The sequence below is a fragment of the Triturus cristatus genome, chromosome 5_1, assembly GCF_964204655.1.
Source record: "Triturus cristatus chromosome 5_1, aTriCri1.1, whole genome shotgun sequence".
Classification (NCBI taxonomy): domain Eukaryota; kingdom Metazoa; phylum Chordata; class Amphibia; order Caudata; family Salamandridae; genus Triturus; species Triturus cristatus.
Genome location: NC_140587.1, coordinates 429,160,314 through 429,173,162, shown reverse-complemented (window position 1 = coordinate 429,173,162; position 12,849 = coordinate 429,160,314). Strand labels below are relative to the sequence as shown.

At 45.3% G+C, this 12,849-nt stretch overlaps 1 protein-coding gene across 1 annotated transcript in view; it reads left to right on the top strand.

Annotated features, from left to right (window-relative positions):
• MTDH (metadherin) overlaps positions 1–12,849 on the top strand; it is a 381,806-nt gene that overhangs the window by 179,473 nt on the left and 189,484 nt on the right. Inside the window, exon 7 of the mRNA XM_085605211.1 lies at positions 4,242–4,340. Coding sequence (XP_085461337.1) covers positions 4,242–4,340 — 99 coding nt within the window. The remainder of the gene's footprint in view (positions 1–4,241; positions 4,341–12,849) is intronic.

Genomic DNA, 12,849 nt, shown 5'->3' with positions numbered 1-12,849 from the left:
GAACTACAGATTCACAATACCTTACCATCCACAAACTAATAGCCTGGTGAAGAGATTCAACCAGACATCGGAAGGCATGATTGGTGGGCTCCCTGAAAAACTGAGATGGGATGACCTACTTGCATGTCTGCTTTTTGCCTACAGAAGAGTGCCACAGAAGGGAGTGAGGTTTTCAGCCTCTGAACTTCTGTTTGGGCAACCTGTTAGAGGTCCTCCAAGTCTTGTTAGAGAAGGTTGGGAGAAACCTCTCAAAGAACCAAACAAGACATAAATGGCTTTGTGCTTAGCCTTCGCTCCAGGATGGCGGAGTACATGGAGAATGTAAGCCAAAACCTTCAGGTCACCCTCGAGCTGCAAAAGCAATGGTATGACCAAAAGGCTGGTCTGGCAGAATTGAAATCAGGACAGAAGGTATGGGTGTAGGAGTCTGTGGCCCCTAGGGCCCTTCAAGACAAGCGGTGTGTGCCCTAACCTGTCCTTGAAAAGAAAGGGGGGCGGTCACGTATCTGGTAGAACTTGGCAGTTCATAAGAGAGGATACATGTCAACCACCTCAAGCCCTATTATGACAGAGCTGACATGACCATGCTCATGGTCACAGATGAGGGACAGGAAACAGAGTGGACCTCTCCCTGATCTCCTCTCCAGCAATCCCCAAGATGGGTCTGGCAGATAGGTCTAACCCCTAGAGCAAAAGACAAATCTGCATTCTCCACCCCAAATGGGCACTTCCAGTTTACTGTGATACCCCTTTGTACTAAAGAATGCCCCTGCCACCTTCCAGCTCTCTACAGCTCCACCTGGCAGGATCACCTGGTCACCTTGGCAAGGTCCTTGAGGCTCTGAGAAGTGTAGGCCTCATTATCAAGGCAAGTACGTGCCAGAAAGGGCAGGGAAAGGTTGTGTACTTAGATCATCTGGTAGGTGAAGGCCAAGTAAAGCCACTCCCACCCAAGATCCAGACCATTCTGGACTCGGTAGCTCACACAACCCAGACACAAGTCAGGGCATTCCTTGGCTGGACTGGGTACCAAAGGAGGTCTGTGAAGGACAATGGGTCCATTATGACTCCCCTCACAGAACTTGCATCCAAAAGGATGCCAAAGAAAGTAACTTGGAACAGTGAGCTTTCAAGATGCTTTTGACACACTAAAGGATTCAATGTGCTCTGCCCCAGTCCTAAAAGCCCCAGGCTATACCTAGAAGTTCATTGTGCAAACAGATGCCTCTGAGCATGGGATAGGTGCAGTCCTAGCGCAAATAAGAGGGACATGACCAACCTGTTGCTCTTATAAGTCGAAGACTATTCCCTAGAGAACAGTGTTGAAGTGCCATAGAGAGGGAAGCCTTTGATGTGGTCTGGTCCCAGAAGATGTTGAGGCCATATCTGTTAGGCTTGTGGTCTATCTGAGCTAGGAACCAATCAGGTTGTTACAACAGATGCAAATCCCAAACTGGTTATGTGGTCCATCTCCCTACATGGAATGGACGTTACAGTGGAACACAGACCTGCCAATGCAGATAGCCTTTCCATGTTCTTCCATTTAGAATATGAAGACTCTCCAGGGGAAAGTTAGTTTCATCCTCTTTTGTGTGTGTGTGTGTGGGGGGGGGGGGGCTACATTGAGCCCTATACACTTTAGGGAAACCCCTGGACCCTGTGCACGGTATTAACACATAGTGGCAATATCCTTTACAGAGCTAGCTTCCTACTGCTGTACCAGACCCTGTACCTATTGTGGCAAGAGTAAACATTATGCTGATGACCCTCATGAAGATTGCATCTATCATTTGTGACCAAATATAGCAAGATTTGCCATACTTTTTCTACTAAAACGAGCATGAGTGTTGCCTACTCCGGTGGCTCCAGGGTGAGAAGGCTTCGGAGGGCACTACGTGGGGTGAGGAATTTTCGCTGGGGAGGTAAAACCCTTAAGCATCCAGGGGACATAAAAAATCAAAAAATCAGAGGAGGCAAGTTCTGGAAAATTAGACCATTCTATATATGGTGAACTGCCCAATAAGGCCACCAAATAGTCTGTAAGCAGCCAGATAGGCCATAAAAAGTGCCTTCTGTGGTTCCTTTTGCAAGCAAACTCTTCCAAGACATAGTTAATGATGACACCATCAACTAAATCACCTACGACCACCGACACTGTTGAGGATTCACTGTTGCTTCGCTGGGCTGGCTTGTAATCCATCATCTTCTGGACCCTTGGTAGTTCTGTTCACACCATCGGGTTGCTATACCAAACCAGCTACAAAACCAATGGTTGTGCTGTTGACACCTCTAATAATGTGAAATGCATCCCCAAACAAGGTCTTGCCTTGCCCACCCAAGAAACTGTTCTACATCAAAGGATAGTTGTAGGATGAGGATCCATTTTTGGAACAGCTACTCAATTCTTTCAAGTGTCAGGAGTAAATTGAGGATGAGGAGGTATACGAGTGAAAAGGGCCCACAGAACAGCAGGAGTATCAGTATGGCAACCTGTCTATGATCAAGGTCCCAGCGAATCTAGTTAGTTGCATGAAATAGAGTTCTACACCAGCTTTCCACCTTATGATTCTGCAGGTCAACTATCTGTCACAACCTAGACCAAGTGCCATACATGTTCTACGAATAGTACTACAACCTTCTAAACCACCACCTCGGCTTGCAACCAATACATCTGATGATCAGAGTGAAGATGACTGCCAGAAAATCTCAACATCAGCCTCCGGAGTGGGAAGAATACATTTCACTGACCACATCCGAGCCAACGCGTGCAGACTTACCATTAGATGACAATGCTCGTTTTTATGTTCTGGTGAAGCGGGCCTCAAAGATTTCAATTGCCATAAGAAGGGACCTAGAAACTATATTAAGGTGGTACCTATCATTGATTTCATTTAGTAGGTATGAATAAAAATGTAAGTACTAGTACCGGTCTGTGCCATGGTGCCTCTGGACAAAAATATATAGGCACCTGATAATATTCCTGCATGCTTATTAAGCCATCCGCGGAAAGACTGTGGTTATGAAGACAGCATGATGCCTCTCATGGAAACTTGCCTCGCCCTGCACGGCTCTCCAGAATGATAAGACCAAAAAATTGTCAAATTTGTCAGGAGATTGTCCACACGTACAGCATCAGTCATCAACACTGCTAATGCTTTTGCCGTCATGGGCACATGTAAGCTGGCATGGCTCAGTTCTTTGACCTTCAACTAGTAGATAAGAAACACGTAGCAAAATCCATCCTGAAAAGTTGAGAAAGCAGCTACAGTACTGGTTAACATGGCTCTTGACCAAAGGGTTCAAGCAAATGGCATGTCTCCTTAAGATGCCAGTGTTGTGCTCTATCTTTCCTTTCCTCCCTGAAGTACAGCATTGCCTACTAGGTAAGACATTTGATGGAGAACATCTATTTAAATGTCAGATTGACTAGCCATAAAAAAAAAGAACACTTACATTGTCAGATTCCTTGGGTTCCTTTAAAAGAGAAGTAAAGCTCGCTTTTATGGTGCATAGACTGGTACTTTTACCTGGCTTAAATGAACCGTTGACTCTTGTCTGATTCAGATACATACCAGACCTTAGCTTTTACTTGAAACTGACAACCTTTTTTATTTATATGCATTACTATACCTTCTCTCTCTCATTTACCCACCAACAGAGCCCGCTAGACACAGCTTTGGTCAATTCTCAGAAGCATGTGGAGACACTGTGTAGTTTAAGGAAATGGAACTGTGGCCAGTACCTTTGAGCACAAGTCTGCCTGGCATGGCCTATGCCTCTTATTACCAGACTGTGGTTTCAGTGTAGTCTGTGCACAATCTGTTCACCTTCCCCCAGAGGCTAAACAGTATGAAGTTTGGCTACGTAGTGGGCTGTGGTTGCAGGGTGTGACCTTAGTGTAATTAACTTTGGTTACTCAAGTCAACTTGGTTCTCACAATCCTTAAGGTTTTTAGTATGCTGCCCTTTTCTCTATGCTGTGCTTTCCATAGAAATACTTTATCCTTGAATAGATTATAGTTATCGATATGAAGCGGCCTTAAGGGGAGCGGAATAGTGTGTGATGTGCCTGCGTGTGGACCTTTTTTTTTGCTTACTACAATGCATGTTGCCGAATGCACAGTAATTGCTATTGTCAATAATGTGAACCTTGTTTGTAATGCAAGGGAATTAGAGCATTTTTGCATAATTTAATTGTGAAAACTGTTCATAGTAAATATTTATTGTATTTTATTTTTTAAGGGTCTACAAGTGAACCAGTTCCTCAGGCAAATGCCCCTGATGGTCAGTGGGATTTAAGCTGTAATCAACCTCGAATTGATGATGAATGGTCTGGATCAAGTATGTAGATACCGTAAAAATGTTGCTCCTTTGCCTATCTGGTCATGCCCAAATTGTTTTCTTTTTCCGCAGACTGTTTTCTTTGCAGTTTGTATGTTAGCATCTTCTGGCTTGGTATCCACAATTCAGATTGTTATAAGATTGCTCAGTTGGTTAATGTGCCTGCTGTTAGTACTATTTGAGTTGAAGATCACTGTTTTGAATTTACACTTAATATGAATTTCACCCTCCCACAGTCATCAAAATTAATAACCGGTAGCAGAGTAATAATTTTTAACATAGCTTTTTTTTATTTTTATTTAAAGAAAGATGCTATGTTATTTCAGATTAAGGCTTGAAAAAGCATCTTGTTTTTGTGTTGGGCATGCACAATTTGTGAAATCAGTGCGACTCATGGTATTGTTGACATGGAGCTCACAATGCCGCACAGCATATTCTCAAAATATTAGACCCCATTTTTGCCATATTTTGGTAATTGGTAAGATTTTGCACAGTCTTGGTGGTGAAAAAGAAGAGTTTGAGGAACATGGAGGATTTCAACATATATCTAGCTCCACTGAAGTAGACCACCAAAACCGAAGATTGTCCGCACACAAGACTGGAAAACTGGTTCATTAAGTATCTTCAGCAATAAGTGGAAGCAGACTGAAATCTGCATTTATTCCTTCTGTTCCTTTCTACAGAATAGTTAAGTTTCTTTATGGACAAATTGCTACTTAAGGTCTATCCTTAATGTCAGAACAGATATCTGCGGATTAGCCCCACTCTTGTCTGTCATCTAGGTCTTCTCCAAACCATTGGCACAGGTTAACTAGCTGCATTCAATCCAAACATTCCCAGACATGAAATAAAAGGACCCTGACCATTTAATGTAAAAGCCAAGGAACACGCTATGTTAAAGTACATGGATTTCAGATTAGAAATCATTAAGACCTTGTTTGCATAGGTTCTAGTTGACCTAACAATTGGCTCTAAAGTAAGCAAAGAATTCCAAGCGTTAGTATCACAAGAATCCTCAACGGAAACCCATGGTGCGGACCAAGTATCCAGGACTCACTCACGTGAGCACAGAAGGAAAGTATTTCACAGCAACAGAAAACCTGCATTGGCAATACCATTGCAGTAATACATACAGTAGACCTGATGATGCAGAGGTAAAGAAAACAGCTGTGTCATAATAGTGTCAATCACACAATGTGCACATCCAGGTTATGCTCTGGGACACCGGTATGAGCCTCTTTAGTGTGCCATCCGTCTGTAGCCAGAAACTAAAAGTGTTTTCAAAACACTAACAACATGACAGGAGGCCTCAAATGGAGACAGGAAAAATATAAAAACCTTTTGATGGCTAAATAGCCTGGGGCTACATGAGAATTTTTTTTTATTGACATTAACATCCTACATCATATCCCAACCCCCCAAGAAATGCTCAAGTGATGATTTAGTATCTGCAACGCCACATTGGTCCTCGCCTGTTCAAGATTCACATGAGCCTCAGATTATCTGCATAATCTTAATCCACGGTGTATCCTGTACAGGATTAAAATGATTCACAGGCATGAAATTGAGATTGTCTGACTCCTTTTGGATGCTCATATCTGCATCAGATAAGGGGGCTGCTTAGCACATTTTTCTATGGTGAGCACTGCAAGTATAGGATGTAGTCATAGGATAGCCCTATATGTTTCTGCTAGTAACAATCATATCTTTGCAGTGCCATAAAATGTATTTCCATGCATTCTGTAGTGTTGCGATGATTTGTATAAAACATGGCCAGATGGGAGGGAAAATATCACCATCTTCCACAGGACCCCATATATACTTTCATAGTCCGTCCCAGATTCACTTATTGTGACCACAGCAAGGAATCAGTGTTAACCCTTGAATCCGTTAAATGATTCATCATCGGGTAAAGTAGGCATTCAAAGGCCAAGGGAAAAAGATCGAATGCTTATGTGGCACTGTTATGAATTTTAACTCCTGTGACTTATTAAAGAGAGACAGCCCTCAGCAGTTGAAGAACATAAGAGTATGGCATTTGACATTTGCAAGAACACAAGTAGTGGTTGACCAGGGCAATTCGAAGGCATGCTAGACGTTCATCCCATGCTGAAGGCTGTTCTGGGATCTGCAAACTGCCAGAAGGCACCTAGCGGCTAGCCTAGTTGCTGTTCATGGCTGCATTTACACAAATTTCTGGACAGAATTCTAGTCTTCAACATTGTATACTTTTATGGGGATTGTGTTTAATCAAGGTGTAGATAATGCCATAGTACTCCTCTAAGAGACTAGGGGGATCTCATTGCATTGGACTGCCATTTGCATATTCCTTGGTCATGAAAGGCTGTTTACGAAGGTCTTGTGGCTTACGCCACCGAAGCAAAGGCTGCAATCAGACCCTTGGTTTGTGGTGCCCTTGATTCAGACCTCTGCTACGCAGCCACATTGGCATCTGACCATACTTTAACCAGGCACTACTGTCGCAATACACAGGTCTGAAAGGAGGGTCTTTCTGTCTGCTTGGTCATGCAGAACCTCGTGGTGTAAAGTTCACTCCTCAGACCAAGTTCTTTTACATCTTTTCAGCAAGTGAGTAATCTCCAGTTAGAACTAGCCATCATGAGAAGGATTTTCTTATGTTCGGTGATTCTCTCTCTGGTGAATATATCGGACTGCAGATTAGTCATGTTCTCCCTTCTCTACGTTCTGTGGAGTGGAGCAGTAATTAATATGGTTCTAATTTGAATTTGCATACTGTCAATGTATCTTGATCCGTGGCTTGCTTTCTGCATCAAAAAGTTTTTAAAAACCAATGAATAAACGGATGTACATGTGCAGGGATACCTACATGCAGCATTGTGTCACCATGTCTGGAGATAGGAAACTTATGATGGAGTTCAATTGTGCTACCTGCCTTCCTTCCTCCAAGAGCTATTGCAACAGCTTCCAGATCCAGTCTGCACCCTGAGGAGATGCACAATGTGAGGAGTCTGGCTAGTTCCGGGTATCCACCACAAACTTACCTTAACTAATGCAAGTAACTTAATCATGTAACATTCCCTGAACCCACCATCTACCTTTAACGTAGATACGGTATTGATGTGTAATGCAGCATTTTGCACTACATTTCACTTTATTGGATGCTGCGTACAGCTGGTAAAATTCAAGCACAGACAGATACACTGGGACAGAGCAGCCTTGTGTAGTCAGTTTTTTTTCTTCTTCAAGGTTGTATTGAATGCAACATTAATTGAGTTATCATTTATGAGTGCTCTAATTTCATCTGGATTACATACACATAAAAAAATCCAATCACTAGTAAGGTATTTGCAAATGTTTGTCATGTGCTGTACTGACCAGTTTAATTACACCTAGAAATGTGTATTTGGTTATGTTGATCCTTAGCAGAAGACGTTACGGAGGAGACTTAAGATAGTCTACAATGCATTCCTGTGTGGTTTTTCATTGGGATTCAAATCTGATTCCTACCTTTTTGATGGGGACACCGTTTGAGTCTTCATAGTTGTAACCTCTGTATGTTAACCCTCAAAACTGTATTTATGATTTCTGTGACTCCTTCTAGAAGGGTCCATGAGCTGCGGCCCCTTGAATATTGCCCTCTCTGCTTTCTGGGTAAGTTGGGTTTGCAAATTCAGGGCTGCTTTCCTTCATAAGGGTGACTAGATTCCATTTCGGTCACTCTTTACAACCTTCCAACCTTCTACCGTCCACGTCGTCCTACAAAAGAGAAGGAACAAGTGCATGAGTTGGATCCCAGGCAGTCAGTTAACTAGTACCTGGACTGCAGCAAGGATTTGCGATTGGACGACCAGCTCTTTGTAGGATACTCGGGTGCTAAGAAAGGTAACTAGGTACAAAAGAACTCAATCTCTGTGAACAATTTTCTACATCAGGACCTGCTACCCCTTAGCCACGGAAGAGATTCATGGAGGGATCAGAGCCCAGTCCACCAGGACTAAAAAGACATCTTACGCTTTTGCTTAAGGAGCCTTTGCCAGGCCCATCTTGCATGATTTCCTTGTTACTCTTCCAGGGGATCCTCATCAATAGTCATAAGCACTGAATATTCCCGCCCATATGCGGGGACCCCGGAAACAATAATATATATATATCTCCACTCACCCCATTGTAAACCAATAGCATAGAAAATGAAAGCAATTGTACAAAAAACTGGCACTGTGCCTTTAAGGCAGCCTTGACCCTTAGTTTGCCATCATGCCTCGGGTCAGGGTGACAGGTCAGTTGTTCTTTCTGGCTCCTTCCTTCAGTCAGGACCCTGGAATTCACAGCTCTGACTTTTTGACTATTTTATCAAAAAATTGTTTTCAAAATCTACTTTTCTACTATTCACTCGATGTGTTTTTGGCTTTAGAGTGAAATACTATCTTTTTTGAGACAGAAAAGGCTTTATTTTCTGTCAGTATGCCTTCTCTTTTCGACCCATGCCCTTCCTGTGGCAAAAAGAAGCCTGGACTGACTCACATTTGGTGTGTATTCTCTGCCTCCCTGACTCTCACTCTCCAGAGACCTGTCAGCATTGTGAAAAGCTGTCCATTAGAACCATCTAGGACAGGGAGAAGATCCGGGTTTAGCGCTAGATCGACATCGAGAAGCAAGATTCCACTCGGTTTGCCGTCTGGATCGGCATCGAACCTACCAGCGGCAAGGAAGAAGGCAATGTCGAAGTCTTTGACGGTGCAGGCGCACCGTTCCACTTCAAGACCAAAGACCGTCCCAACGTCGAGTCAAGTATCGGAGCCTCCGTTGACGTCAACCCGGCGATGTTCAATGTCAAGGAACAGGTCTCCGGCGACGGAGTAACGTTCGGCGTCGAGACATGATACTCCGTCATCGGCGTCGAAGCACAGCTCTTAGTCTGCCCCCTCGCGCAAGCGGTCAGCGTCCAGGCAAAAGACTCAGCCGAGATCGACTATGAAGCAGGCACAATCTTCGGCGAAGCAAAAGTCTGTCGCATTCCCAGAGGCGATCCACATCAAGACAAAACACCCTATTGTCGTCACATAGGAGATCGATGTTAAAGTAGTAAACTCCATCTTCCTCTCATAGGTCGACGTCGAGACATGGGTCGCAGACGAAGAGGCGCTTCGCGTTGAGAAACAGGTCTCCGCCAACGTCGAGGCACAGGACTCTGTCTGTGTCGCCACACAGGTGTTCGACGTCAAGACTATCACCGCCTCCAGGAAAGAGACGATCTATGTCGACACACAGACCTCGTTTGTCGTCGAAGCACAGATCTCCTTCGGTGACCATTTCGTCCTCACCTTCACCGGCACCGAGGGTAGAATCTCCAGTACTGGATTATACGGAGTCTCCTCGTTCAACGTCGAGACACTCAACATCGAGACATTCTCGCCATTCGGTGTCAACCCATCAAACTGTCTTAAGACTCTCGTCGGCTTCACCCTCAGGCTCACCGGAGGTGGCTATTTCAACATCAAGCAGTCCAGCTCCTTTTCCAGTGCGATCTCGCGCAGCTGTAGCTCCTGCACGGGAGGAAAGGCAGAAGACTCCATCAGTTCATCGATTTCCTAGATGGATGCTAACTCTGCATCACTGGCAGAAAGGTCAAGCAAGGGGAAATCGGGACTATTCCAGCCCTTTGCATAGGTCTCCGCTGGCCCAGCTTGAGCAAGCAGCGGATCTCTCCCCTATTGCTTCACCAAGGGGTCGAGAGCGGACTCATATTCCTGCATCCTCCTCCAGAAGAAGATCCAGGTCTAGACAGCACAGGAGACGACTCAGATCTCTGACAACTTCGCCCTCTTCCACTCATTCTTCAAAGTACTTTTCAGGACGTTCTGGCCAGAGGGGCAAATAAGTTGAACATTGTTATGCCCACTCAACAGTCTTCATCCTCTGTGATATTCAAATGCAGTGGCAGAGAGCAACATCCAGACTACTGTTGCCCTTGATGCCGGGCCTTCTTCAACCAGTTATGGATGTCTTCCTTACTCCTGCAACACTTAAAACTGTGCCAGGAAGGATTTAAAAACAATATAGACCCCCGCAAGAGGATCCTTTGTTCCTCCGATCTGATCCTCCACCTGATTCAGTGATTATAGCGGCTGCAAAAAAGACCCATGTGGTGGCCTTTTCATCATCTGCCCCTCCGGATAAGGACAGCAGGGCACAGGATTCATGGGGCAGGAAGATCTGTGGCACATCAGCCTCCATGATGAAAGTTTCCAGTGCCTCAGCGCTTTTAGGGCGCTACAATAGATCCCTGTGGGCCTTGCTTCAGAGGTTCATGGAAAAACTCCCAGAGGAGGACCGCAAGGACTTTGAGGAGGTGTTACAAGACGGAAGCCTGGTGGCAAATCAGGTGATCAGTGCTGCAGCTGATGAAGCTACGCTGTCGGCACATGCCCATGCACATGGAATATGTGCCAGAAGATCATCATGGCTCAGGTTGACTGCGCTAAAGCCAGAAGAGCAATCTCGCATCCTCAATTTGCCATTCTCAGGAACATCTTTATTTGGAACGCATACGGATGAGCTGTCGAGGATAAAAACCGAGCTAGATACTTTGAAGGCGGTTGGCCTTGAGAAAAGAATTCAAGTGCCGTTACAGGCCGTACGATAAGCGACCCTTCCACCAGAGGGTTCAAACCCCTCATTGGGAGAGGCAGCAACAGACCCAGTCCAAGTCACACTATCCGGGTCATCGCACCCCAAGAGGGAGAGTAACCCCTCGACAGTCTACTACCTCAGTAAGAACATCTGCCAAACAATGAGTCTCTGCTTCCCCCATTGTCGTTATCCACTCCAGTGGGGGGGGCGTGCGATCACACAAGATCAGTGGGTGTTGACTACACTACAGAATGGATACTCGCTTCCTTTCAGGCTTCGCCCTCCTGCGATCCCTCCAATAAAAACATGTCATCTGATGAAAATACTCTGAAAAAGGTCTATCCTCCTGTTCAGCCTCCTTCACCCCACTGGGAACTGAAACTGGTTCTTTCTAAATTGATGGGTCCCCCTTTTGAACCGATCCACAAGGCGACATTACAGCACCTGACATGGGAGGTAGCCTTCCTTGTGGCGAGTACTTCGGCTTGCATGGTGAGCGAAATCCAAGCCTTCTGCTCAAAAGAGCCTTACACTGTTTTTCACCTCACTAGGGTTGTTATGAAAACCCACCCCGCCTTTCTACCGAAGGTGGTGTCAGATTTTCATGTGAATCAGACCATTTCGCCAACAACCTTCTTTCCAAATCCCTCTACCCCAGCTGAGAGGGTACAGGTCTAAATCTATTAGGAAAGCTGATCAACTGTTCATCAATTACGGTTCGATCAGGACAGGTTTTCCAGCCCCTAAATGTTCCATTTCCAGGTGGATAGTTTCATACATAAAGCTGGCTTATCGGGTAGCACAGAAGCCTCTTTGGTCTAGAACAAAAGCACATTCCATAGAGGAAAAGCAGCAACTGCTGCATTCCTTAACAATGTACCGATTTCCAAGATCTGTAAAGCAGCCACTTGGAGATCTATACATACATTTACAAGACATTGTCTTGATTCTGATACCAGGGCAGATACCCAAGTAGGTCAGGCCTCCTTGAGGCATCTGTTCCACACGTATTTAGTCTGCTTGTTGGTTTGGGGTCATTCTTTCTCATTTGCCTGCAGGTGGAGGATGGGCTTGCTATTCTATTCTGTGCTTATGACCATTAATGAGGATCCCCTGGAAGAGAAGGATAAGTTACTTACCAGTAATCCTAGTTTTGCAGCGTGAATCTTTCTGGATTCACTATGCTGTGCTTTATTCCGCCATCTTGTGGTTGGGTCCAGAATCGTAGTATATTTTTTATTTTTTTTTGTGGCCCAGGTGGGCGGCAACGTCCCACCATTTGGTGTTCTTCATGAAGTTGGCGCGCTTCCTGTGGAAGCTCCCGCCTTTGGTCAGTTATTCAGATTCTTTTTTCCGCCGTTGGGTCTGGATCGTTGCCGAAGAGTTCCAGAGTTTTGGAAGAGAAATCAAGCAAAATCGGCGAAGAAACAAGTTTTCAGCTACACCTGACTACAGGTCAGGTACCCGGAGCGACGAGGGAGAAGTTTGAACGAACAAACCTCGACGTTCGACGGAGAATGCGCTCTCAGGGGGCTCCCTGAGTGCGAGGATGGACAAAACACCATTCAAGTTTTGCACCAATTGCCACCACAAGTACGCCCAGAAGGATCAGCATCCAGTCTGCAACCTCTGTCTGACGCTCGACCACAGAAGCGAAGACTGCAACGCCTGCTCGGCGTTCACACCCAAGACCCTTAGAGTAAGGGAGAGGTAGAGAAGGGCGAGCCACAACATGCAGGGGCAGGGGCCACCTCCAACGCTACGAGACTTGGGCCTCTCCAGTGGAGAAGAGGACAGCCTTGCCGAAGGACCGGAGGACTGCATGGTCGTCTAGGTCCATAAGACATTGAAGGAGGTAAGGGAGTCGTTGACCCCTAAACACCCAAGCGACTCGAAA